Here is a 27,948-nt window from a genome sequence, read left to right as displayed (position 1 = left end):
TTTAAAGGACTTGGCAGATAGGAGTTGCTCCAGACCCCGTCATATGATGGTCACTGGACAGTATTGGTTCATGCCTTTTGTCTTTTGCTTCTCTTATTTAGTCATGGTTGACCCCACACAAAACACATATGTAGGGGTCAGTCTGGGTGGGTACTAGCCATTTCAAGGACCTGCAGTGGCAGGCAGGCAGGTCAGTGGGCAGCTAAAGATACTCTCCGTCATGGTGCTCTGGTTTAAATCCAGGAGTCTCATTTCAACAAAGACCTGGAACAAATCCTAAAGCAGGTTCTAGAAAATACCAAAGACTGAATATTGAACCTAATAACTCTAAAGAGTAAGATACTAGGGAAGAACTTTTTTTTTTTTTTTTTTGGTGCATACCATCATGGGACATTTGGTTCTCTTTCTGTGTGGCTCACTATGGAAGTACACGCTGAGGTCTGGCCATTGCTCATGCATAAGAAGACATTCGTGTAAATACAATAAGAACCACTGTTGGACAAAGAGGGGTGTGCTTACTGAAGTAATAAAAAATAAAAATAAAGGAACAAATCTATCCCATGCACTCTTTAGTAGACATGGTATTTTGAAGTGTCCTAAAAGTTTTATATTTCGTGGGAAGCCTAGAGCTTCATTTAAGCATCAATGTGTCTAAGCAAAGAGTAGACTGGTTAGGTTTAACAACCAGAAAACCCTAAGGTTTCTTACATGAATGCAACAGAAAGGGAAAAGGTGCTGGGTTTTCTTAAGATAACCTCTCTTTGGGTAAATGCGACACTACTTACAAAATAATAGTTCTGCTCTACATTGAGAGGAATCTGCATCCGTCACAGCTCACATAAAATTGGCCCTCAGGTTATAAGATGGCTGCAGCTTCGCCATCAGCTTAGCGTGTTTTTCTAATGAGTATTTTGCGGCAACACTGATGTAGTGGAATCTCTTCCCCCACATCAGACTCCCCCATCAAGCCAAGAAGCGATGCTCTGTCTTCCTGTGCTGAAAGCAGGGTGGGAAAGGACAGGACATAGCTAACTCAGGAATCTGGTTGACCCTAGAATTACCTGATGAGTGAGGACTCTGACCCCAGTGCCTGGAATTGGTTCAAAATAAAGTCTTTGACTGAAAGATGGGGGGGGGGGGGGTGGCCCACAAGTGCCTGGTAAATATTTAAGCTATCACCATTTAATGAGATTGCTCAACAACAAAGCCCCTAATGTGTTCTGGGAAATGGCATGTTTTTTTTTTTTTTTTTTAAAAAAAAAAAAACTAATTCTTTTTCTGCTAAAAATAACCAGAACTAATGTCCTAAATCTATCTGACACACATGGATGTGAACAAACCCGTACACCAGCAGCAGATCTGTTAACGTGTCGTAATTACAGTGATGCTGATGGACTGGGGCCAGCCACTTGTCATCTCACTTCATGAGTACCCCAGCCAGTTTGACCTTGCTTTGCTGGAGCAATATGCCTAATTACAAACTTCTACCTTATACTAAAGTCATGAGTGCTGGACTCTACAGAGAACACAATGTGGACTTCCCAGTAACCAAGAAGCTTATAATAGTTAAGAGGAAAAACAAACAAACAAACAAAAGACAAGTTATGAAAGTCTTCCTGACTATATTTTCCTTGTAGTGCTGTTTATGGAGGTGTATATCAACCCTCTTTCTAGTCATGGATATTTACAGTGGTTGACTTCAGTTATTGTTTGGTTTGTTGTTGCTGCTGCTGCTGTTGTTGTTTTAAGTGGAATAGGGTAACCCAGGTGTACTGGAGTAGAAGCACAGATATGTTTAGAATATATTTAAGTACCTCTGCCCCTTATATTTACTGAGTACCGTGGAAATTTTCATTATAGTCAGGAGGGATGAGAGTATTAGACATAGAGATAAGACGGAAGGAAAGGAAGACACTGGAAGGGCTGACATGACAGTTGCCTCCTGCTTCCTTCACTGACTAAGAGATTGGTTTGGGACACAAATGGTAGGAAATGACAAAGCTAGAAGCTGTTGAAGATATCTGTTTTAATGAGAGGATAAACACTCTAGGATCTGGGTGACAGTTCTCAACCTGCCTTGGGAATGAACAGGCCACAGGAGTGGGAATGCTCAGAGAAGCTACAAGAATAGGCATCTTGACCCAAGGGCCAGGATTATAAAGCAGGAAAATAATTTACACACACATATGCACGCACATGCACACATACAAATATACATACACGGGGGCTGGAGAGATGGCTCAGTGGTTAAGAGCACCGACTGCTCTTCCAGAGGTCCTGAGTTCAATTCCCAGCAACCACATGGTGGCTCCTGACCACCTCTAATACGATCCAAGGCCCTATTCTGGTGTGTCTGAAGACAGTGACAATGTACTCACATACATTAAAAATAAATGAATAAATCTTGAAAAAAAACCAAATATACATACACAAACACACAGAGAGACACACATACACACACAAATACACACACATGCACAAATACACATACACAAACACACAGACACACACACACACACTCCTATGTGAATGTATGTAGAATGTATATATATAGTCACTTGCCACTTTGAAGAATCTACCTTTAAAATAAGAGCCTTTAAAATGAAAAAGGGGGTTCAACGTATCACACTCTGAGATGCCTTCATCTGATGGAATGGACATTTTAAGAGAAAATAAAATAAGTAGTGAGAACAGAGCAGCCCACTGAAGCGTGTGCATCTGTGTGAAGTGTATTCAGTGATTTGATGCTCCCCCCCCCCCATCTCAGGCCCATGCTGCAAATGAAGGTAAAGAGTTTGAGGGGGCACTGATGGAGGTCACTGAGGAGAGGCTTTAAAATGAACCAAGGATCCCCAACCTGAGATTCCTAGGCCTGAACTGCCCTGTCAGACCTGCCCCAAACAAACAAACAAAAGAATAGATAAGAAAAGTGTCATGAGACATTGTAAAGTCATAATCACCCACAAAATTCCAACACATCAGATATCTCTCTGGCCCCATTGTGTATTCTAAGTCCCAACCCCGACCACACATTCGAAAGATTTGAGAAGCCCCAACGGTTATATTTGAGTAAGATAGAGACCAACAGACTTCCACGTTTGCAACCTCCACAGGTCATTCTCTGGTGCAATCAGTGTTCTCAGAGAGGTCACATGGTCCACATTCCTCCGCTCTTCTAGAACCTCTCCCTCTCCATGGCCCTGGAGAATGTGGAGATGTCAGGCAAGCACTGTTCTTCGTGGCAAAAAAAAAAAAAAAAAAAAAAAAAAAAACATCTCATTTTGGTGTGTGCTTCTATCACAACCATGCCAAATCCTTTTGGTGGCTATCACTAAAGCCTTGTAGTGCTTAGTTTGTATTTTTTTTTTTCAGAAAAATATACATATAAGAAAGAGGTAGGGCAGTGGTGGCACACGCCTTTAATCCCAGCACGTGGGAGGCAGAGGCAGTCGGATTTCTGAGTTCGAGGCCAGCCTGGTCTACAAAGTGAGTTCCAGGACAGCCAGGACTACATAGAGAAACCCTGTCTCAAAAAAATGGGGAGAAAAAAAAAGAGGTACGTAAAATATACACACAGAGCTTACATTTCCACGTTTCACATTGCTCATGTGGAAACAAGCCACACGTCTGACTTTCAGAGGGAGAGGTGGTTAGAATATCTCCACCTGAGCCTCGACTTTCATTCTGCTGTTTCCGTAGTTATTCTGAGCCTAGCCTTCCATGAGAATAATCCATAGGCCTCTCCCATAAATTATACCTCTCTCTTTGCCTTCCCTTCCAGAGTTTCCCAAGGAAAGAACTGCTAGGATGCTAGGATTTTGTCTGATTGGTTGTTTTATTTTTACACAACCTGTTCCTAGTTTTTCTCCACTTTAGCTCTTTTTTTTTTTTTTTTTTTTTTTTTGGTTTATTGCACAATGACACTTTGTCAATAAGGGAAAGTAGCAGTGAGAAATTACAATAAATGACTCTCCATTGGTTGGACTTTGACACTTACTTAGCACAAACCAACCCCCCATGAAAAAAAAAAAAACCCTGAATTTATATGAGCAATAATTGTCCCCTGTCCTCTGGTTGCAAAGGAATGCTTTTCGAGATTCCAGAGCTGCCTAGGAGGAGCGCCATGGCCCCAGGCCTGACCATCACCTTAGCCATTGCAATCTTTGCCTTGGATATCAATGCACAGACCCCAATAACCTTTTTCAGGTGAGTCTATGGCTTGTCTGCTTACCTCTGGAATTCTACTGTGGAATCTGCTGTTACAGGGTCCAGGGCTTAACAGCAAAGTCGAGACAATAAAGGTTAAGCTAAACAGTGATGTATAAAAACACCCAGGATTTAAACTTTCTATACAAGTGTATTCATGCTTCTGGGTCTTTGTTCTAAAGAAGGAACTGAAATGTTAATACTAAGATATTCTATTTAAACATTTAGAATGGGGGTGGGGGGGCTATTGTCTCCAGTTTGTGATAAATCAGTGTTGATCAGGGTGTATGGGCTAAGAAATTTACAATGAAGGAAAGTTAATCTTTCTGTCCTTTATCTCAAAACCTAATACTTAAACTGTTGGTTCTATGTCCCTTTGGACCCCACATTAAGCAAAGGTTAATTATTTGTCTTGTCTTCTCTTCTGTGACACCCCATTCTGTGGCCCACATTTTGTGTCCTGGGTCTTAAAGTCTATTTGCTCTACCCAAGGATTGCCATGGTGCAGCTTCGATGGCTATGCTTCCAGCATGGCCTCTTTATTTCTTGCATATCTGATTCTACTTGGGGTTGCAAAACTCATAAGGTATGGCTTGCATATGGTGTAAGGGTGTCCCCAAGGTTGCATGTGCTGGAAACTCAGTCACCTGTGTGGCAGCAGAAAGAGGTGGTGGAGTCCTTAAGTGGTAGATGGTCTCAGGATTCCACAGTCATAAATGGACTATCTCCAAGGAATGGGCCAAGCCTAACAGGAGTGGCTCCTAGCAGGTCCGTCTGGCTACGCTCTTCCTCCAACCTGTGTCTCCTTACACATGTGGCCCTTCTGAACACAGAAACTTCCCATTTTGCTTCTAGTGACCATGTTAAGGTACAACCACGGGAATCCTCTCCAGATGTCTGGGTCATGCTGTTTGCAATTTGTAGTCATGAGAATTGTGAGCAGAGTAAAATTCTCTTCTGTATGCATCACCCGCATCAGGCATTCTGTGTCGGTAACAGAAAACAGAGTGTGACACCATGCCAAATACACCCATCAAATAAATCAACAGGACAGTAAAAGCCTCCTGTACATCACTGCACCGACTGCTAGAGATCAGTGCCCCCTGAGGCTCTCTCTTCCTCCCATGTAGACATCACAGGAGAAGACACAATACAGTTTGTTCTCTAAGGACAGAACAGAAAATTGCCCCAATGCCAACACATGCCTGAACACTGTTCCTCTGTCTGCATTAATCATGCCCTGTACCCAGCTCCCCTAAGTTTAGCCAAAATCTATTTTGACTTAGCTAGCCAGCTTATGCCACCTTTGCTTGCCTTCTGGCGGAGGGAGAGGCGATTCAGCCTGGGCTCCCCCAGCCAACATGGGTTTCAGTTTACTTTCCAGGAGAGGACTCACAGTGGAGATCCGAAAGCTCCACATGAGCTCTGGGATGTGTGCTCAGCCAGGCTTTCCTCCCTTCTCCCCTCCTCCTCTGTGGACATTGCCTAATCATTATCTCTCTCTTCAGAAAATATTTTCACTTTCCGGGTACCTTAACTCAGAAGGTATGTGTGCGAAGACAGCTACTGAAGGTAGCTTTGGCATTCTTGTAATTAAGCTGACCCTCTCTTAGGGTTTAAAAAAAAAATTTAAACAACTCAAATTTCTGGACCAAGGCTGTGGGAAGCCTGCAGTTGCTTTGACGTTCACTGGTCATACTCATGTTCCAGGCAGGGCCAAGGAGACCCCTGGCTGGCCCCAGATTCTGGCACTTACATTCTCCAGCTTTTCTGAGCCTCCTGCACTCTCACAGACATGCCCTTCAGCCTGTGCCAGAACGGCCCCACTAGGAACGCCCTGTGCTGTGCCCATTAAGATGGAGGGTTCGGAAACTTCAGGAGCTACATGAGACCATTTACATGAACAACAGCGACAATATTTCAAGTGGTTTCTAAGCATATATATTCTTCAGAAGCTCATAGCTCACATCAAGTCACCAGTATTGTGGGTCAAACCGCTTTTGACTAGCAACTGTGCGGGCTGGAATGAATGGGTCAGAGTCTCTGTACCTTAGTTCCTTGATTCATATGACACTGGTTGTGGCTTGTTCCTGTGGCTGCCATAGCAAAGTCCCAACATGAATTGTTTTAAACAAGCTATCTGTCTCCCCGGCTGGAAGCTGGAGGTCTGACATCAAGATGGTGAGAAAGCCAAAATCACTCTGTCACTCTGGGGTCAAACTCAGGTCCTCGTGTTGGCACAGCAAGCGTTTTACCTACCAAGTCATCTCCCCAGCCTCCAGATTTCTACTTTTGGGTGCACACCAGGCATACACTTCCATGATCCCATTTTAATTCAATCACATCTACCCAGATCCTATTTACAAATGAGTTCAGACTCTTGGGGACCAACCAGGTCTTAGAACCTCGGCACATCACTCATTTCTGCAAGGGAGAACAGTTCAATACATACATTTATGATGACAGAATTCATCTGGTAGTGTTTTCACATGAATGTTAAGTTATTACATGTGTAACATACTTCAAGCTTCTGCCTCAGGCATGCAGAAAGAATTCAATAAGCATCAAGTAAACACACACACATATTGATTTCACTGTTCCTTTTGCTTTCAAGCAATTCCTTGTTCAAGAGAATTGGAGTTATGGTAGCTTTTGGGGATGTCACAAGGTTCAGTGGAACTTTGACAATAGTAAACTGTGGGTATTTCTAACTCTCACCTCAAGGTGATGTTTCTTTGGTTAGTTGAATGGAAATTTTTACAACCAGTATGAGAAGGAAATAAAAGCTCAGAGCCTGGCTTCAAGAGCCAGGCTACCTGGAGAATCCAGGCTCTACCATGTCACAACTGTGTGCCCAAGGCAGATGCTACTTTCTTCAAACTTATGTATCTTAGCAGACACTTTGTATTACATGTGTAAACGAGTGCTTTTCAGATCTCGCCCACAATGAAATATCTGTCTCATATTTGCTGTTACTAGAGCTAGTCCTGGTGTATAGCAGGTCCTCAGTAAAGGCTATCGTACACCGGGTCATTGAGAATGTATAAAATAAGTGTTTTAAACTCAGGGATGTGCCTTAAAATATTAACTCTGAGCGTTTTATTATCTTTTTATCTTCATGAACAATGCGAATTTAGCCTACAGTCCCAAATAGCTGAACTGTCTCCACAGCTAAAGATTCCTCACACAGCAAATGTCTTCCTGCTTGGACCAAGTACACTGTTTTGAATGTGAGCAGCTACAATGATTTTCTTTTTCTGGAAACTTCTCTTCCTGGAGGGAAGACAGGACCTTCCTTTAATGCGTTTCTGGCCCAGAGTTAGATCCCCCGTGGTGGTGGTGTGCATTGCTTTGATCTGAGGAGTGCCTTCCCAGCTGAGATTGAAACACTGGGAGATGGGCTATCCTTGATAGGCACACTTCATCCGAGAGCTCAGAAAGTTCCCCGGCAAACAGAGCTCTGCTCCACCTAATATCTCAGCAGGATGACAGGCAGGCGGTGAGTCCTGTACACAGACCATCCTCAAGCTACAGAAGATTATCTGCCAAGTGAGTCAGAGGGGCTGGCAGGGTAGTGCTGGGCTCAGAGGGTGGAAGAAAGGCAGAGTTATTCAAGGTCACTGGTCTCCTGTCCTAATGTTTACGCAGTGTGCTTATTCAATAACACTCTGTTTGCATAACCTTTTCATCTCCCCCACTAATTCCTCAGAGTCCCGCTTTTACTGTGCACTCGGGTAGCCAAACACCTGACAAAGTGATGACCAAATAACTAAGGACCGGTACAATGTTCGATTTATTTTTTGCGCCATTTGGCATCACGTCTTTTTGTAAGCTTGCTGTAGATCTAGGCAAGAATTATGCTGTCCCATTGATGCATTGGATAAAACATAAATTGTGTTCTTACTAACTCACCGTGTCTCAAAGTGTCTAAAAGTCTCGAGGCCATTTCATCCAGAAATCATTGAACAAGCTCAGCTTATGTCAAAGATGATCTTCGTTGAGGGTAGAAGCAAACAGAGGCGACAGGAGCGACTGGCACTGAACCAAGTGCAGTCGTTCCAGCTGGTTGACTCTGAACCAGTAATAGTTTGAGTTGGAATAAGCAGTACCCTACTCCATTTGTATTTCCCGCCTGTAAGTCATAATAAATGAGACGTATAACTCAAAGTCAAAATAAAATTCTTATCTGGAAATGAGCTGAGAAAGGAATAGAATAAAGGCTACCACGGATAAGCAGGTAAAGGCACTTGACACCAAACCTGATGACCTCGGTTGGTTCACCAGGGCCCACATGGTAGAAGAAAACAACTGACCCATAGAAGTTGTTCTCTTATGTCATATGCACACCGTAGCAATCCCACTACTGGATTAATAAATAAACAGACAGGTGTCTGTCTAAAACTTGACATAAGAGAAATAAAAGTTAACAACATGAATTTGAGGTTTAAGTATAAGTTTTCTTTTTTTTTTACTTCATTAAAACCACTCAATGTTCATAAGCTGAATTGTGTTCCCGATGCTCAGTATTTACCAATGTGACTATATTTGTTGCATTTAAAAAAATAACATTACATTCAAATGTGGTTAAAAGTGAGACTCTATCTGCTATGACTAGTGTTTTTAAAAAGAGTAAATTTGAGCACAGACAGAAGACTACATGAAAATACAGGGAGTCCAATTTCCAAGGATACAAAACAACTTCAATACAATTCCCAAACCTAAGGGTCAGGAATCGAAGAACAGGGGCAGAAAGATCACAACAGCAAAACGAACAGGGAGTTTGCTGAGAAGCCGAGTCTCTTAAGAACATCAGAAGCTACACCCATAAAGTCTTTCAACATGAGTGCCTAAAGAAGGATACCAATACACATGCTGAAAAGCATGAGTGATTCCTCAGCAGAGACCAGCCCTACTTCTCTAGAATTGTTGTGAGGTGGGGGTGGGGGGGAAGTGGAATTAGATTTCTATTGTTTGAGTGATTCAAGCAAATTACTACACAAAGTCTAAGACCTAAAGAGGGGTGTAAGCACTGTGCCCAGGGCAAGCATGTGGTCTTCAAACATCTTCCTTTGGGGATAGGATACGTTATTGAAGAAATGAGTTCAAATCACAGTCGAGGAGGGCAAAAAAAAAAAAAAAAAAAAAAAAATTATCAAAGGTAAAGATGAGGGGCTTTATACTAAGTCCAAACTGTGAGTTAAACTGTTAAGATAAAGCGAATCCTTAAGGAAGATGTTGAGAAAGAAATGAGCAAGTGTAAGCACAGTGAACATGAGGCTATTAATACAAAGGGCAATAGAGAAGTGCACACAAGCAAGGGCAGGATCACTGCAGCAGGGTTTAATCACCAGTGTGTGGGCAGATGAACAGAACTTCACCTTAGTCCCAGTCACTGACTAAGATTTAGTTTTACCCAATCAAAAACGATAATTTCCTTTGGAGTACTTCAGTGGGCTTGACTTCCCAAGGATGATACTCTACTATGCACCATAACAGGCAGTTGAGAGATAAAGATCTCAGAGTGAGAGTCTATAGGGTGGTTTCAGAAACCAAAGAAGTGATCACCCTTGGTGAGACGCTGGAAGAAAATGCTAACATGTTTGCCTAAGTGAGTAATGGATAGATAGGAACTGATTGTCACATTTCAGGCAACAAGATCCTGAAAGGGATCATGGAGTTGTAAAAAGGACAAACCCTAATGTAATTTATGAAACTAGTGATAGGCCAGTTCAGTGACATAGTTAAGCCAACAATGACCTGGGTAATGTGGACAGAATGAGCACTCCCACACCTATAAACTATTCCACATTCTCCTCATGGATTTGTACCAGATATTGCCAAGAAGTATTTTCAAACATTACTTGAGCATGAGAATCACCTGACTAGCCTTTCAAAACATGGATATCTAGAACTCATCTTTGGAGAAACTGATTTAATCAATGTGATTGAAATATACTGATTATTTGTTTGTTTGATTGATTGATTGATTGATTGATTGACTGATGTGAAGCTGGGAAGTTGAACTCAAAAGTTTGTACTTGCTAGTAAAGCAATCTACCACTGAGTTAGATCTCCATCACAACTTTTGGGGGGGTTGTTTTGTTTTGTTTTTAGGAATAATTGTCTTGCCTATATATTCGTCTGTGTACCACCTGTATTCCTGGTGACCTCCAAGACTAGAAGTGGTCATCCAATCCCCTAAAGCTGGGATCACAGATGGTTGTAAGTCATCACTGGGTGCTGGGAATTGAACTAGGGTCATCTGAAAGAGCAACAACTGCTCATAGCTATTAAACCATCTATCAATTCCCTCAAATTACTATCTTTAATGTCTCAAGTTATAAAGTTTAGCCAGTTATAGAACACAAAGTGTATCAGCCACTGTTTACTGAGACCTTCCAGTTCCAATGAAGCTTTAATGGAGAATTTCTAGCAGAATATTTCTCAGTTAGGCAACTTTGAAACATACACAAACACTTCAGCCTATTGAAAAAGAAATTCTACTATGAGATTTTGCACATGGGTTACATATTTTTTAACCTGTAATTCCAGAATTAAATTAAATGAGGGCTAATTCTGGATAGTGTAGATTGGACAATTTTAAAAAGTGGTTGGTTACCCCCATAACATCTGAGCCACTATTGTACCACTGGACATTTCTGACCAGGTAAGCCATTATTGTAGCTCACAATCTTCATTTATTGATGAGACTGGTATTATGTACAAAATACCTTCCAGGGATATGAATGCTATTCACTGAAGATGAAGCCACATATTGAGTACCAGCTAGATTTCTTCACATTGTATGACATAAGTATGTAATGTTTTTGGCAGTAGACTCTTACTACCAAGTTGTGAGGTGTGACCAAGTGCTAGAGCCACAGCCTGCAACTTTTGGGGAGGGGCTGTCCATGAGACCCCATTGGCCAGTAATTCAAAATATATAACCCATTTCTGGTAATGACTGCTTTATTTGATAGTATATGATGTCCAGTAGAACTAGTGTCTTTCTATTACAGGGTAATTCCACTTAAACTTCTTTGATATATGTATATATTTTAGGAACCTTCTGCAGTAGATTTCCATGTGACTTTTTCAGAAGGACCTTAGGGTTCATTATTGCTCTACTCTTCCATATTCAGAACCAGCAGTAATGGATGAAGTCTTTAGGCTTTGGGTTTCTCTGGCCTCTTTTTTCGTTATTCTTCACTGAACAATTCTTCTTGTAATATCCCATGGAACTAGGATGATCCCACTAAAAAAGCAAAGAATTGTGTCTGCAAAGTCTCCTTTTCTGTATAAATAACATATTCACAGAGTCCAAGGATTTTAAACATCTCTGGGAGTCATTCTCCACACCATATTAGAAGACTTAAGCCTTGTCACATATGTAGTCTTTCTAACTATTAGAGAATTTTCAGTAGGGGCAGGATAACATTAAATTTGCTCTTCTAAAAGATCCCTCTGGATTCTGTATGCAAACTAAGTCAGAAAGAAATGGTCAGAGTCAGCTAGAAGAGATGTTATGTCAGTGTAGAGCAGAAGAACATCTGGAAGGTATTAGGAAGTAAGGATGGATTGAAAAACAATTTACAAGACTGCCAACAACAGGTTTCAATGCTCAATTAGATGTAGAGATGAGGAGGGGGAATAGAGAATTAGACAAGTAACACCCAGTCTCTGGCTAGGATAACTCATAAATGAAAGAGCAGCCCTGAAAGAAAAGAAAAATAATGAATTCGTTTGGGAAAACATTGAGGTCAATGGGCCATGAAGATGTCCAAGTCCAGATGCAGAATTGAGAATTGGATTCCAAAGTTTAAACTTCAGGAGAGATGTCTGGACAGCACGTTTATCCCTGTCTGGGTATCATTAGCACACATGTGGAAACCATGGATCTCGAAGGGGAGGGGAAGAAAGGGGAGAGCAAAAAAAAAGGAGGGGAAAGAAGAGGAGAACCTAATGACAGCCTCCTCAATGAATAAACAGCACTTGAAAGACTAAAAAGGAGGATGAAGAGGATCCTACAGAAAAGAGTAAAGCAACCTTAAATAGCAGAGAAAAGATCTTAGAAAAGGAGTCCAGTGTTGCTCAGTGTACAAAAGAATAGTGGAATACTTGATCCTAAAAGAGACATCTATATAATATCCTTCATAGATTGTGGAATATGGAAAAGGAAGGAGGAAAGAATGTAAAAGCCCATAGGATGGGGAGATGTCCAGCAAAAATATGTCTTTTGGACATTACATGACATGAACTCACTGCAGCTGTGGTTATCTGCACAAACCCTGAACAAAAACTGGGTACATGGTTATGGATGGGAAAGGCCCTCCTCTGGGAGACTGTTGACTGTTGACTGTTTAACGGCTTCTAAGAAAGAAAGAGGTTTGTTTTTTTCAAAAGTGTAGCCAGTGATAAATTGTGTACATTCCAGAAAATAACTTTCTCCCAGCCACAATTATTAAATTAAATTATTAAATCTAATCACTAAATTAATAATAAATTTAATTACAAATTAATCAAATTAAATAAATCAATCATCAAATTAAATGAAAGTGACTTTAATTAAACCGACTGGCTCACACACAAAAGAAGAAAGCAGAAAAAGAACTGGAACAGAAGAGTTTCGGCCGAAGATGGGGGATAAGAGAAAGGAAGAGTGAGGAGACCTCAGATCATCATGCACAACCATGAAACTGCCCAGGAATTAAAAATAGGATAAAAGAAAATATTGAACAACTGTCTTAAAAAGCAACAGTGGTCAATTTTCATAGACGGTGAGAGGAAGCCAGTAAGATGAGGACTGAGGGGAAGAGAGTGAGCCATGTGACAGTCATCGCTGATGTGCAAGGGTAGCATACATGGGCAAGAGAGTTGGAAAATAGTTGATGGGTAAGGAGGTAGATCAAAGTACAAGCTACTTTTTCAAGAAATTTGCCGGGGGTTGGGGGAGCATGAAGGATCTTGAAATGGCTTGAGGAGTATGGAGGGCTGAAGGATGTGAGAATTGTGGGAAAGAAGACACATAAAGGCATTTACTGTAATCTTTAAAATAATGTGTTAGCATGCAGAGCAGAAGACACATGATGTAGCTGGTAGAAACCGAGGAGTGCAGAGCGGGGAGCTTGCCTGTTCATTTATTGGCTTATTTAATATGTTATATTGTAATCGGAGGTAGATAATTATGAGGAATAGTTTAAAACGGAAGTGACACCCAGCTAATCAGCTGCAAATTGGATCTAAACTCTAGAACATTCTTATGGAGGGATTGACCCTCTCAGGACTTCTTCCTTGTGCAAATATTTCGATAGAAGCCCAGACTAGGAAAGAGGAGGTAAAATATCTGTAGTATTCCTGTTGGACAGCTTCTCTTTTGTTTTGCTTTGTCTTATCATTTAATGGGTTAAGTGCCCAAGGTGAGTCTGTGACAAGAAGAGACACTGAGGTAAACCAAGGGAACAGCCACAGTTCAGAAGTAGAATTCCTGAGAAATAAGGCTAAGCACTGTGCCTGGGGATGGAGGGATGGAAGGGAAGCTGGAAGCGCTAAAACACATGATGCCAAAACTAAAAAAGATCAAGAGTAAGTCTTGAGAGGGACTGTGAAGCAGGAAAGCATCTATTTTAGAACAGAGGCGTGGAATTCAGGCGGGCGATGGGGCTGCTGATTTATGAGGTGTTTACTTCAGGAATGACTGAACTGGCTGGCTTAAATTTGCAAGAGAACCAGGCAACTCCAGGCTTTCCCAGCCTCTCAGGGGTGAGTGAGATGCACACACACACACACACACAAAAGAATGAAACATTTCCAGTTCCTGTGAGTCCATCACATACTTGTAAAAAGATGAGTGCATGTCAAATACCTGTCAGACCACCTCGCCGCCACTCACCACCATTATTACTTCTGCTGCTGATAAGCTAGACTTAAACAAAAGAACGAATTAAAAATACAAAACACTATGTGCTTAAGAATCATGGAAGACACAGTAAACAATATGGGTGGGCTGGGAAGATGAATCAGTTGGTAAAGTTGCATACAGACTTGAGTTCAAATTCCCAGGCTACTGCTTAGAGCCAGTCAGTTATGGTAGGGTGCATCTGTACATCAACTGGGATGCAGGAGGAGACAGAAACAAATAGATCCCCAGAGTTCGCTGGGTACCCAATCCAGCTAAATCTATGAGCTCCAGATCCACTGAGAAACCCTGTCTCAAAGAATAAAGTAGAGAATGACTAAGAAAGACATCTGAAGACCTCTTGCCTCAACTGCACGCACACACATGTGCATGTGCATACGCACAGACACATTCATAAACATGTATATACGCAAATGCATATATAAGTATATGTATATATATCATACATACTATGATTGTGTGTGCGCGCACACACATACATACACATATATGGACAGGGGCAGTATGATTTAAGGAGGGAAAAGTAGTAAATGCATGAAACTGATTTTGGTAGGCTTCTTGAAAAGAGGTTATGTGATGGTCGTTTTAAACTGATATATTTTTTTTTAATCTTCATTATAGTGATGAGCCAACACAAGACTCTCTCTTACCAATAGACTGCAGAATGAGCCCATGGAGTAAGTGGTCAGAGTGTGACCCTTGCCTCAAACAAAGGGTAAGTATTTGAATCCATGCACCCAGCTCCTCAATTGAAAACTGGTATCTTCAGGGGAATGGCCATGAGGCAGGGACCCCCAGAAACAAATTTCAATCCAGAAGGAGGTAATCAATGAATTGAATAAGGCTGATCTGACTAGGTGACCTACATGTTGAATAGCAGACTGGGTGCTTGATACTTCACTCCACAACCTAGAAGGCAAAGTATTCCTGTTAAGGGGTATCAATGGTAGTTTCTTCCATCTCTCTTTTAAAATCTTAAACTCATTTGGATGTAAGGGCTGCAGGGATGTATGTGTTGCTTTATTGCAGTGGTTCTCAACCTGTGGGTCACAATCCCTTTGGGGTCATATGACCCTTCACAAGGGTCACGTGAGACCACCAGAAAACACAGATATTTATATTACAGTTCATAATAGCAGCAAAATTAGCTATGAAGGAGCAATGAAAATAATTATGGCTGGAGGTTACCACAACCTGTTAAAGGATCCTCTCTTTGGGAAGACTGAGAACCACTGATTTAGACCATAATCCACCTTTGCATTAAGAAATAGAATATTTTCAGCTGCTTTGTTTGTTTGTTTGTTTGTTTGACTATTTGTTTACAGTTTCGCTCAAGAAGCATTGTAGCCTTTGGACAGTTTCAAGGGAGAAGTTGTGTTGATGCTTTGGGAGACAGACAACATTGTGAACCCACTCAGAAGTGTGAAGAGGTACAGGAAAACTGTGGGAATGACTTTCAGTGTGAAACAGGTAAGCTGAGACTTCAGGTGCTCTCAGTGGACCTCTGTGTATGCATGTGAGTGAACACATTAGCATATATTCATAGGTAGACATATTTCCATAGCTCCTCAATTAGGTCTAGCTATATCATCTATACAACAAGGCTAGCTATGTCATCTATACAACAAGGATGGATATGTCATCTCTGGAACAAAATCAAGTCTTTTTAGCACTCACTTCCAAACCTAAAGTGCCCACGGTGACTTCAGCAAAAGAGAAAATTGAGCATTATACACATCATGTTTCTTGATTTTGACTGCAGGCAGGTGCATAAAGAGGAAACTTCTGTGTAATGGTGACAATGACTGTGGAGATTTTTCTGATGAGTCTGACTGTGACAGTGACCCACGCCTCCCATGCCGTGACCGAGTGGTAGAAGAATCTGAGCTGGGACGAACAGCAGGCTTTGGGTTTGTATCTCACTTGGGTCTTTCCAGAATGGAAATGGCCTCCAACTCTTTCACCATAACAAAGCCACCACAGGAAGGATTATATGAACTGTACAGGTGGTACAAACTTTGATCTGTATTCTTTGGCCTGGGGGAGTGATATTTGAGGACCCCAGAATATTTAGTGTGTAGGGATACATGACCTCAGGAGAGGTCTGTTGAATGAGTCTTACTGTCAGTGAATAGGAGATGGTACATCTCATGTACAAACATCAAGAAGACCACATCAATAGACATGACATGTCAACATTTAGAGTTAAATGACCCGTAGCAAGTGTGTCAAGTTCACTGAAGCATCAGAATTCCCAGCATGGCTACCTTCCACTGGAATGTTTTTTGAACTGATACCCAAATACAAGTTCTAGGGAGGTTCAAGCATTACAAAGTTGGCCTAGAAGAAATGGGACTAAAAGAATAGGTTATAATGCCAGAGGGTAATAGGGTTTGGGGCCCCATTGTAGAGAATTGCCAGGCAACTCATTCTCCACACAAAATGAAGAGGCTGTGGGCTATGAGCTCTAAAATAAGTCTAGGAGTTTAGAACATAGGACTGTAAAGCAGAGAGGATTTTGTGGACATCTCTGCTCCAGGAATTGGGAAGGTGACAGATCTGAGATTCAGTTCTCTTCCAGTTACAAAGCATTCTGGTGACAATCCCTGCCTAATTTGTTTAACTCTCTTGATCTGGATAATTTTGTCCCCAACAAAGATGCAGTTGCTTTCACATCTTGCTGTGCACTAGACAGAATTGAATAGTTCTATGTCATCATCTATCATGTAATGGGTTCCTTTAGTCTTACAGTTTCTTGTCTCAAAATAGATGCTCAATACATTCTTGGTAGGTAGATAAACAGGTGAATAATTTAATGAGTAAAAAAACAAATCAACTCACAGGGACTTTCTGAAACATGGATAATATCGGTTAAGGTGGAAACTAAGTTCCTAGAATGAAATTCAGGGACAGAAGGCCAGAATTGAAATAAAGATGAGGAGAAGAAAAAAGACGGCAGATATGGCGAGAACAAAGCTGATAGAGAAACTAGAGTGACAGAGGCTCTGGGGTACAGTGATTCTCCCAAGGAAGCATTTAGAAATACCTAGAAATAATCATTGTCAGTACTTGGAATGGGCAATGCTGAAGGGAGCTATTGGCTCTAGCTCTTAGTCTAGTGATGTTGATGGTAAGCATCCTCCTACTTGCAGCCCCACCTTGACCATGGTGCTGAGGTAAAAAAAAAAAAAAAACTCTACACTGAGGACTGCTTCTTCCATATTGGATTTGGCTGACAGTAAAGATGTCTTCTCTCTGAGGTCAGAGGAAACATCCATTTAACGAATGTAAGAACAATATTCCAGAATACCAAGCATCAAGCTCAAGATAAATGTTTCACACATCATTTCTTCACTTCATAAAATCTTACCCAAATGGCTTTCAAATATTACCCACAGTGCCTTTGGCCCTTAGCTTGAAAGCTGTGTTTGTGAATCAAATGGGCATTCTTAAGCCAGGAATCTTAGTAAATGGCAGTTAATAAAGAGTTGTCCAAAGTTCTTCTTTGGAAAACCAGATTGCCACGGGGCTTAAATTATCCTAAACCCCTTCTGCATCTTTTCTCTGGGGAGAAAAAGTTTTATCTCTAATCTCAATGAAAGAACTTGAAACAGGGAATCACATATGTTATTTATTCTCACTCAATGCAAATTTATAGTTGTCTACAGGGTAAAGAATACAGAAATGTTGGCCTGCTTAACTGAAAAAAAAAACAATCATTCATAATCTATTGGTTTCCTTTGTTCAGGGGAAAAATGTGTAACTTGGCATTTGCAGGCAAGTTTCCTAAGGAAGCATCCTAGAGAACTGGCAAAGGACCCATAGGACCCCATACTTTACTACAGTCAGGGGTGGTGCTGAGGAACATCATGAGGCCAGGCCATCAAGGCTGAGGAGGGGGCTCAGCTATGGGAAAGATTAGCTGTAGACATGGAAAATGAGGTAGGTCTTTTCAGATTCAGTCCATCAACAGTTTTTTTTATTGAATTCCCTACAATTACGAGCAAAAGCCCATAGCAAATCTAGTTTTTATAAAAGTTACTACTGTCATTTGCATAATACTTTGACTTTCTCATAATCCTTTTATACATTCTAGCTCTACAGAATGCCATAATGATCCTGTGGCCTTGTCAGTGGATCATTTTATATTCATTTTGTACATAAGAACTGAATGAAATAATTTAGGCCATTTGGGGAGTGTTTTGGAGAACTAGAGCCAAGTTTCTCTGTGTCACATAAAATGTATTTTCCTAAGCACAACACTTTACCCTTCTCCTTCTCACCATACCCACCCCTACACTTCTCCACTCTGCTTCAAAGCCCTGAAGTCAATGCCCTATCTGCAAAGTAAAACCTATAAAAACTAAGCTTGCAAAAATGATAGTCTGTGGACTGGTGAAATGGCTCAGTGGGTAAAGGCCCTTGACACTGAGGCTGATAACCCAGGTTTGATCCTTGGGTCTCAACTTCTACAGGTTGCCCTCTGATCTCTACATTTGCTCCATGACACCTGCATCCCACCCACATGTACACATATGCTAAATAAATAAATGTAATAAAAAGCGAAACTCCTTAAGTAGCTATTTATTATTTTTTATTATGCCTATAAATTCAATACTTGAAAGACTGAGGCATGAGGATCACGGGTTCAAAGGTAGCTTTGACTGCAGAGCAAGACTCCATCTCTGTCTCTGTCTCTGTCTCTGTCTCTCTCTCTCTCTATCTCTATCTCTCTTTCTCTCCCTCTCTCTCCCCTATGAGTGTGTATGTGTGTGTGTAGTTAGATAGATTATAGATTGAGATAAGCAGTAAAATACTTAGGATTAGCTAATTAGGCATTAATATCTAGAAATTTTAAGATAATATATTTTGTTATATGATTATAAACTTCAATTCTATGAATTTTGGATATTTATAATAAACCTTCATTATTCTTACATGGCTTTGGACTACATGTGGAATAAGGGTATTGGAGATTGTATCAGTTACCTTTCTGTTGCTATGACAAAATACTAAGACCAAGGTAGTTTAGAAAGGAAGAATTCATTTGGGCTTACAGTTCCTGAGATGTAAGAGTCTGTCATGGCAAGAAGACACGGCTTCAGGTAGCCATGATGGGAGAAGCAGGAAGCTGAGAGATTAAACCATCTACCCCAAGAAAGAAACACAGAGTCAAAAAACTGGAAATGGGGAAAGGCTATATAATGTCAAAGCCTGACCCTAGTAATGTACTTCCTCCAGCAAGGCCACACCCCCTAAACCTTCCTAAACAACACCATCAACTGAGGTTCAAGTGCTCAAATACCTGAGCCTGTGGGGTATGTTTCTCATTGAGACAACCACAGGAATAAAGAAGCCTGTTGGAGCAACATGTTTAGAAAGTGCGTATCCACAGTTCAGTCTGGGGAAACTCAATGGATCTGATCTACTGTTTCATACACTCAGATTCTCTATATGGGCAAGTCCTAGGGACTTAATGTAATTAATTAGTCTTTATCCATTTGAAGGTCTCTTTCATTTACGTTGATGCTCTGGCAGAATTCCATTGTATTACAAATGTTTCAGACTTCTGTCTTATGGGCATCTGAGATCCTCCACAAATGTTCAGGGAAGTCCTCCAAGCCATCTTGCATTCATACAAAAAGCACAAATTAAAACCAGCTGTAAGTGGTGTACAATATGTAAGGAATTATTTTTCTTGTGTGTGATCTAAGCACAACTCCACTTCTGTGAAGAGAGCTTTCTTGTCAGTTCACCTGGTGAACTGGAGCTGCCTGTGGTTCTGGGGCAGCTGTGGAAGCAGCCATCGAAAAAAACACTGCCAAAGAACACGTTTTTCTTAAAATTTCCCAGGTGATGACTTTTCTATTCATGAGCACTTTTCATGTTTCTTGGCAGAAAAAAATATTGGCTCGTTTTCGGCTAGACTGGCTGTCTCTGTAGGAGTGGAATCAAGTCAAAGGTTTTTGAAACATTTCTTCCTTAGTAGTGCTTTGGACTTTATTGGCTTCTGTAGCTTTCCAGATGGTTCCAGCCAACTGGTCAATGTGCTATTCTGTGAAACAATATCCTTCAACCTAGACTATGGGTAGCTAAGGGCACACATGACCCTTCCAGGGGAGTGTCAAGCAAGCTATAAGGTAATACTTTTCTCAATTATGTAACTGGACTAATAATAAGACCCAACCCCATATGTACTTGAATATATGTATATATGAATATATAATTGGTAAGTGAAAGTCTGCAACTGCTTTGTCCTTTCTCACATTTTTTAAAATTCAGCATTATTTCTTTTAAGACAGGAACTTGCTACATGACTTAGGATCACTGGTTTGTGCCATTGTCCCAGGTACCAGGGTGTACATGGTACTGGAGACTGAATGCAGGGCTTCTTTCATGTAAAGCAAAGGATCTACTGTGATGCATGCCTCCAGGCCCCTAGCAGCTTTTCCATACCCATCATCTGTCTAACAAAGCCAAGTAACCTCTCGTCTATCTCTCTAATACTACGTGGTGGAAAACCCCAAATCCAATCCCAGATCCTAGGGTTAACTAGACTCTGATGCCTTAGGAATAAGACAGTCTTCACCTCTTAATAGTTCTAATCAATAATTAGTTAATTCACTATAAATAGTTTCTAGGAAAGGCTATTATGTATGCGATCTTTTTGATACGTAAGGCCAAAGGTTTGAGTGGCATTACTATAACAAAATGGCTCTATTATCTTCTTATGTGAACACATTTGTCATCGTTTGCATCCATAAAATAGAAAGTAAATATAGTAATGGTGCTGACCCCCATATCTTATGAGCACTAAATAACATTCATCCATAGACATAGAAATGTATCTATTAATTTGAAGAGAAGTTTAATTTGTTTCACTGGGATAGTTTTCTAATACAATTTTACTTGATTTGGCAATGACTTAAAAATCTAGCATACTTATATGCTAGATTTTACTTATAATGAGTTTTAATACTCCTTATGCTCAAGGGATACTTACTGCCTAAAATATTCAATTAGTATCTTTTGGTACAGTAAGCTAGCATTAGCAGTGATGCAGTGGCTTAGGCGCTGGCCTGCAGAGGGCAGCTGTGCCCTTCTTCCCAAGTTCGAATCCTGCTGTCTTTCCCTCTTCCCGTGTGACTCTCTCGCTGAGTCTCATGGGGGAAAAAAAAGTATCTTTTGGTACAGCAAAGCATGAAAAGGCAATCAATAGGATTACTTAATATAAATTATACTGTGTTTTATATTAAGTTAGAATTCTATGAGAGAATGATGTTCAACACCACTATGCCATTTATATATAATAGATTTGATTTTCAGTGTAGGACAGGAGTTATATTTATAGTAACTATCCATAGCCTAATAGAAAGTTGTATCCTTTGAAACTATTTAAAATTAGGATAAAATAATGGGCACCTCACTAAAATGTTTAAAAAGGCATAGCTAATCAAGTTCTGTTAGAAGGTACACAGGTAAAGATCATTACCCCTAAAGCGCGCCACATGTGGGACCTTGCCCACATCATTTCTCCTGTGTTTCCAGCATGATCTCAGTATGGACCTCCATCAGAATCCAAACCAAACTTTTCTTCTTAAACTCCTATTATTACCTCCTATTATTATTATTATTAATTATTATTATTATCTCCTATGATCTCTTCCTTCTATAATAAAGGCCTTATACAGCACCCATTTACACTACTTATTTGACACAGAATACTCTTCAAAATTAATTTTAAATATGTAATTATATGCCCAACTCCCCAACTTCCAAGCAATTTTTTTTTGTGGAAGCCAGTTGTGTATTAACTGTATTAATACCACCCCCTGATTATTATAAACACATAGAAGTAGTAATTAGCCATCCAAACGTTAATCTTTAGAATGGAAGGTTGTTCTAGTGTCCACTGAAGGAGTCTCTTTACTGCAGCTATAATATAACAAGACACCACCCACAATCACGTAACATGTAGCTGAAGTTCTGTTTAAGAAACAGATTATCCATTCTTTCCATTGTCACATGACTTCAAGGAGGAAGAATCATATCCAACCCTTCAGTGAATGAAGACAAGAAGCAATCACTCACAAGACTGGGCTTGACAGGCAGCTCTGCTTTTGAGCTGTAACGGCAGGCTTGGTGCTATTTTCCATTGTGGTTGGTAAAATGCTGGGACTGCAGGAGTAACCGAGCTAAAGAGGAGCAGCAGCTAACATCAGAGGAAGCCAGTCTCAAGGTGGTTGCATAAATGAAGGAAAGCAAGAAAAGAAAGACACGAGGCTTCTTTCTGTCCAGAGATTACTTTCCACAACATGCCAGCAGTCAAAGCAACTGACATGTTTGTGTGTAAAGCCTCACATGATCCCATGGGGAGGTTTATAGATGCCCTGATAGGTGAGGGGGAAAAAGTAGAACACAAACAAATGACACAATGTCAAAGAAAATAAAACAGCTATAATCTATGTAGCTTATTTGAAATTTTTAGCTCTGTGTTAGAACGTCAGAACCTTAACACTTGCTGCTGGAAAGGTTGTTTGGGCAGGTTAGACCGTGAGTTAATTCTATCAGTAGCTCTACCTTCACAGATAAGTTCCTTAACTGTTCTTCCATTACAGAGCCGTTATCGCTTTCTTAGTAGCTTCATATTGAGGTAAAATTTTAAATTTTTTTAATGCACCCATTGGTAATATTCCATTTTTGTTTTTCTGTTGTGCATAAGCAAAAGGCTATGGTAAGCCATCCACACTCTGATAAAATGCTCTTCAAGCCGACATACAAATTTATAATCCTTGTTAATTAGAGTTAGGTATGTGATCTAGAACAATGGACAAAGTTGTGCTTTGGGAATTATAGGTGTGTGGAACAAATTTCCATTTAGGCATCCTGGGATTAGAGCCACCCATTGTTCAGTCCCGCCTACATAGCAATGACTTCGCTCCTCAGACTGGCAAAGGTGAACTTCACAAAGAGCTAAGTGAAGAAACTGTTTTTAAGCCTAGAAATCAAATGTAACTTTTGTTTTACTACTAAAGGATATTTCTGTCTGTGAATTAATGTGAGATAAAAATATTCCTGCTGGGGGGCGGGGTGCACAGAACTTTTGAGAATACCTTCCTGTGGGCTGAATTTTTTTTGACTGTTCATCTTGGAAAGTCCAACAGGAATAACATAACCCTGGGGAAGGGGTGAGAATCTTGACAACGGAGAGACAGCTGGAGGAAGGCCTAAGTATGAAAAGAATAGGGAAAGAAAGAACCCCGATGTTGATTCATAGATGAAAAATTACATGCATATAATTATACTGCCCCCCTGGGATGTTCTGCTCTCAAATAATTTAAATAGTTGGTGTTACAGCATTGGCTCTTGGTTCACTCCGGGATGTGACGTAAGAGGTACAGCCTTAAGAGCTAAGACTCCGGGAGCCAGAGGGTCCCCTGTGTGCTACTTACTGCCTTTCTTTTCTGTGGTCTAACAGTGCCCTAGATGCCAAAGCGTTTACAAGACCCTCCTAAGGCAAGCTTTCTGCCAAGACACTGTGCCAAAGCAAACGTTCCTCACCCCTCTACACCCCATTTCTGTTCCTGATTAAACCCCACACGTGTTGGATGACAGCGACATGAGCCAACGCTGTCTCACTCTCGGGGCCCAGAAGGCTGCCTTGCATTAACAATGGTATTTACCCGTATGACCCCATTCTGCTTCTTCTCAGGATCAACATCTTAGGAATGGATCCCCTGAGCACACCTTTTGACAATGAGTTCTACAATGGACTCTGTGACCGGATACGGGACGGAAACACACTGACATACTATCGCAAACCTTGGAACTTGGCTTTTCTGGCCTATGAAGTAAGTCACCTCAGGAGAAAACATGTTCTTTTGTTTTGGATGAAAGATGCTTTGATAAATTTAATAGTAGATTCAGTGAAAAATGCAGTGCAGTAAGAATTTAAAGTGAATGTGTACTTACTTAAAGGAGAGATGTATCTTAGACCTCTTCAGAAACACCCAGTGGTCTCTCGTCTCTCGTCAGCCCTAACAACATAAACCTGGTAAGAAAGCTTTGGAAAATTACCTATATTCTATAAGAAGATTCACTGGGGGTGTTGAAATGACTACAAATAAAATTAGGATAAAATAAAATTTTACACGTGGTCAAAATGATCAAATTCTTTCCACACCAGCTGTTCCTTGAAGAAGACCCATTTTGTCCTTTTTCTTCAGCTTCTAGAAAGTTCTCTCTGCTGATGTCACTCCCACCAAGCAACAAAACATACAGACTTTTAAACAAGTGTAACTGGTATTGCTTGGGAAACAACATCACTGTCAATAAATCCTTACCCTTTCCAACATGAAACTGTCCTGCTTGCCTGTGGATATGAAAGATTCAACATTTTCTAAGTGCTTTTCTAAGTGGGATATAAAAGACACGGTACCTTTAAGCCATTGCTGATAGGTGCCACAATAGATGGGCATTTTGTTCACAAGTGAACACACTGTCTTTTTTTTTTTCTTTTGGCATCTGTAAATTTGGAATAAAGTCATCAATTTCCCACAGATCTGGGGGAAATTTGGAGATTATGGTCTTTCTCCATAGTGTCATAATCACTTTGCTTAAGCTCAAAATTTTGTGAGTGAAAGCCAACCATCTATCTAAAAACATACTTTTCTGAGCCAATTTGATAATTCAGCTGGAAGATACTTGTTACCAAACATGAAGATCTAAGTTTTATCCTTGAGACCGACATGCTAGAAACAGATTCACCCAAATTTTTACCCAACTTCCACACATGCACCAGTACCTACCTACCCAACCCACCTACCTACCTACCTACCTACCTACCTACCTACACACACACACACACACACACACACACACACACACACACACAACATAAAAGATTTTATTTTTGAGTCAGTGTCTTACTCTATAGACTTGTCTGGACTGGAACTCACTATGTAGATCAGGCTGGCTTCAAACTCACAGAGGTCTACTTACTTCTGTCTCTGGGTGTTGTGATTAAAAGCATGAGCCACTATATCTGACAGTAACATTTTCTAAGTGAGATATAAAAGACATGGCACCTTTAAGCCACTGCTGATAGGTGAAAGTTGACCAGCATGTTGTCTTCTTTTGTTTTCGATGTTGAGATCTTCACTTGATAGTTTCTATGTCTTTACTACTGTTAGGCCCTGGGAGTGAAATATGTAAGACATCCTCCATGGACTAATATGTTTGAATACTGGATGCCCAGGTAGTGGTACTGTTTTGAGAAATTGTGTAGCCTTTATAGCATGAAGACTGCCTGGAGGAAGTAAGTCACTAGGTGAGAGCTTTGAAGATCTATTTCAACCCTAGCTCCAGTCTAAATGTCTCTGCTTCTGCCTTCTCAATGTAGACAAGCTGCCAGACAATGCTCCCACTGTGATAGAGCTATTTGCATGAACTTTATTGTATTCTTCTCACCGTTAGGAACACACTGTGCTCCCGATGTACTCATTGCAATGTCGGAAACAGTGAGCCAAAAATGAGCCTTTCCTTCTTCTGTTTGGGTCAGATATTTTGAACAGAGTGATTGCATGATAATAAATGTAGCTTCTCTGAGCACCTTTGTAGCTTCTGTATATAAAGGTAAAGGTTGTATAATACGAAGTGGTAAGGGTTGAGAGTAAACACAGTGGTTCCCCTTTGTCTACATCTAAAAAGACATAGGTTCAACATTTCAGTATGTTTTAGACTCTAGGAGAAAAACAGTTTCTGCCCTGTATATTACTTACACCCCTGGGATATTTGGAACAGAATCCCATAATCAAACACATTAAGCTTTCTGTTGCAAGACTAATCTATGTTCACACAATGCGGAATAAATGAAATCTATAAATCATTTTTATTAGTTCGGGTGGGATTAGTGCCTCCAAATGAGTTTTTCCATCCAGTTTATTAAAAAAGTAGTCAGTAATGTAGACTTGAGTTCTTATTTGGTACCAAGCAGGGAAGAGAGCTGTTTGAACTGAGACTTTGTTAAGCATCTATGTCACCTTGGTCCCGTGAGTGTTGGTGGCCACCTTAGATAAATCTGTTTGAGCCTCAGAAAATAAATAGCCAAGCTTGTTATATATGACACATGAATTCTGTGAGTAGAAATCTATATTTTAACTTACAAAGGACTTTTTCTTTAGTTTCAAATGCTGGATAAAATAAATCATTTGCCACATTTTGTATGTCAGTGCAAAACCCACGTTAAATAGACTTTCTTTTATTGCCCATTACTAACTGCATGGGTACAGTGAGTACTCACAGATTTGTGGCCTGATGAATAAATTTTCATTACTATTGTGAGTGGTGGTGCACACACACACACATACACACAGACACACACACACACCATGAAGCTATTGTGGAGTTCAGAGGACCCCTTGCAAGGGTGGACTCTCTTTCTACTACGTGGGTCCCTGGGTTAGTATCTAAGTCATTGGCCTTGGTAGCAAGAACTATTACCCACTGACCCATCTTGCCAACCTACATGAGCTATTTTTTAAATAAGTTATTGTCTTTTTGTTATTTGAAAGCATTATGCTGGCCTGTCATGATATCTTTCTCTTATTCATCTCCCTCACTTGATGTTTCTTGTCTCAAATTTTCTGTGGCTTAAAACTCCATCCCTCATGGGTGGCATCCCTACCTCAGCCAGAATCTGTGAGATCTTTGGTAAAGTACTTACTATGTGGCTTAGTTTCCTCACATAAAAAACAGAAATAGCATTGCATACCTCATGACTATAAAGGTATCTAAATTTGTAAATCTCTCCAAGGGCTATTGGGCACATAGCAATGGGTTCTTTTTAGAGCACAATTAGTGAGAGACTTAGCCAAGGCTAGGAACTTCATCAGGGGTTACATAAGAGGGTGATGATGAGTAGTGACCACTTTCATAACCCAGAGGGAGTACGAAAACAACCGGGGCCTGTAAAAATGAGGACAGTGAAATACTATATGTACCGAACAGATCCTTTTCCACCTGCTTTTCCTTGGCTCTCTCTTTGTAATTGAAATGAATACTTGGTAAACCCAAATCAGGCTTTGTGGTTTTATTGTACTGCTCAAACCTGGGTCTCTGTGGACACATAAGACTTAGGATATAAACAGGGTTGATGAAGTACACTCAGGATCTAGCCACTTTTTCATTCCAGAACCACTGAAAGTCCTGGGTGAAGGTATCTCCCATCTTACTGCCGTCATCTCCCAGGCCTGCCCTAATCTAGCTCAGTTTTCTTTGGAGCTGTCTTTGTTCAGGACAGTCTTTACTTCTCGGTATTAGTCAGATTTTCTGTTTGCTTCAGTGAGCTCTTGCTTTTCCTTCCCGTAAGCTCAGTGTTCACTCCATTCTGTTGGTTACAAATGCTGTTTCTAGCTCATCTCTTCCTCTGAACTAGATAACTGTGACTCCCATTGTCTGTAGTTATCACACAGTCAACACACCTAACAGTGACACCCAGTGTGGCTCTCAATTGCAGGATGGAAGAATTGTCTTTCCTTATCATTGAATTGAAATCCTGACTGCATTTCCAGGACTTCCTTTAAAGGCCTACTTCAAAGTCCATGGTCGTTGATCAGTCACAGAGTTGTAATGTTATGCTAGCTTTATATTCTCCAACCACCACCCCACCCAGCATTGTCTCGGACTTTTGTCATCTAAAATACTTAGGGTTCTCACCTAAAGTACTACTGATAGTCTTACTAGATTTCAGCCTCAAGTTTTCTAAATTTGAAAGGATTGGAAAGCACCTCAAAATAAAATATGTATAGAAAGCTGATAAAGGTGCC

The 27,948-nt window shown here is 40.6% G+C and overlaps 1 protein-coding gene across 1 annotated transcript in view; it reads left to right on the top strand.

Annotated features, from left to right (window-relative positions):
- The first annotated feature begins 4,041 nt into the window (after window positions 1–4,041).
- Window positions 4,042–27,948, top strand: part of C9 (complement C9) — a 46,208-nt gene continuing 22,301 nt past the window's right edge. Inside the window, 5 exon segments of the mRNA XM_034523661.2 lie at window positions 4,042–4,206; window positions 14,744–14,837; window positions 15,448–15,592; window positions 15,885–16,032; window positions 23,835–23,973. Coding sequence (XP_034379552.2) covers window positions 4,046–4,206; window positions 14,744–14,837; window positions 15,448–15,592; window positions 15,885–16,032; window positions 23,835–23,973 — 687 coding nt within the window. The 5' untranslated portion in view covers window positions 4,042–4,045.

This window comes from Arvicanthis niloticus, chromosome 19, assembly GCF_011762505.2.
Source record: "Arvicanthis niloticus isolate mArvNil1 chromosome 19, mArvNil1.pat.X, whole genome shotgun sequence".
Classification (NCBI taxonomy): domain Eukaryota; kingdom Metazoa; phylum Chordata; class Mammalia; order Rodentia; family Muridae; genus Arvicanthis; species Arvicanthis niloticus.
This window is presented reverse-complemented; position numbering and strand designations above follow the sequence as displayed.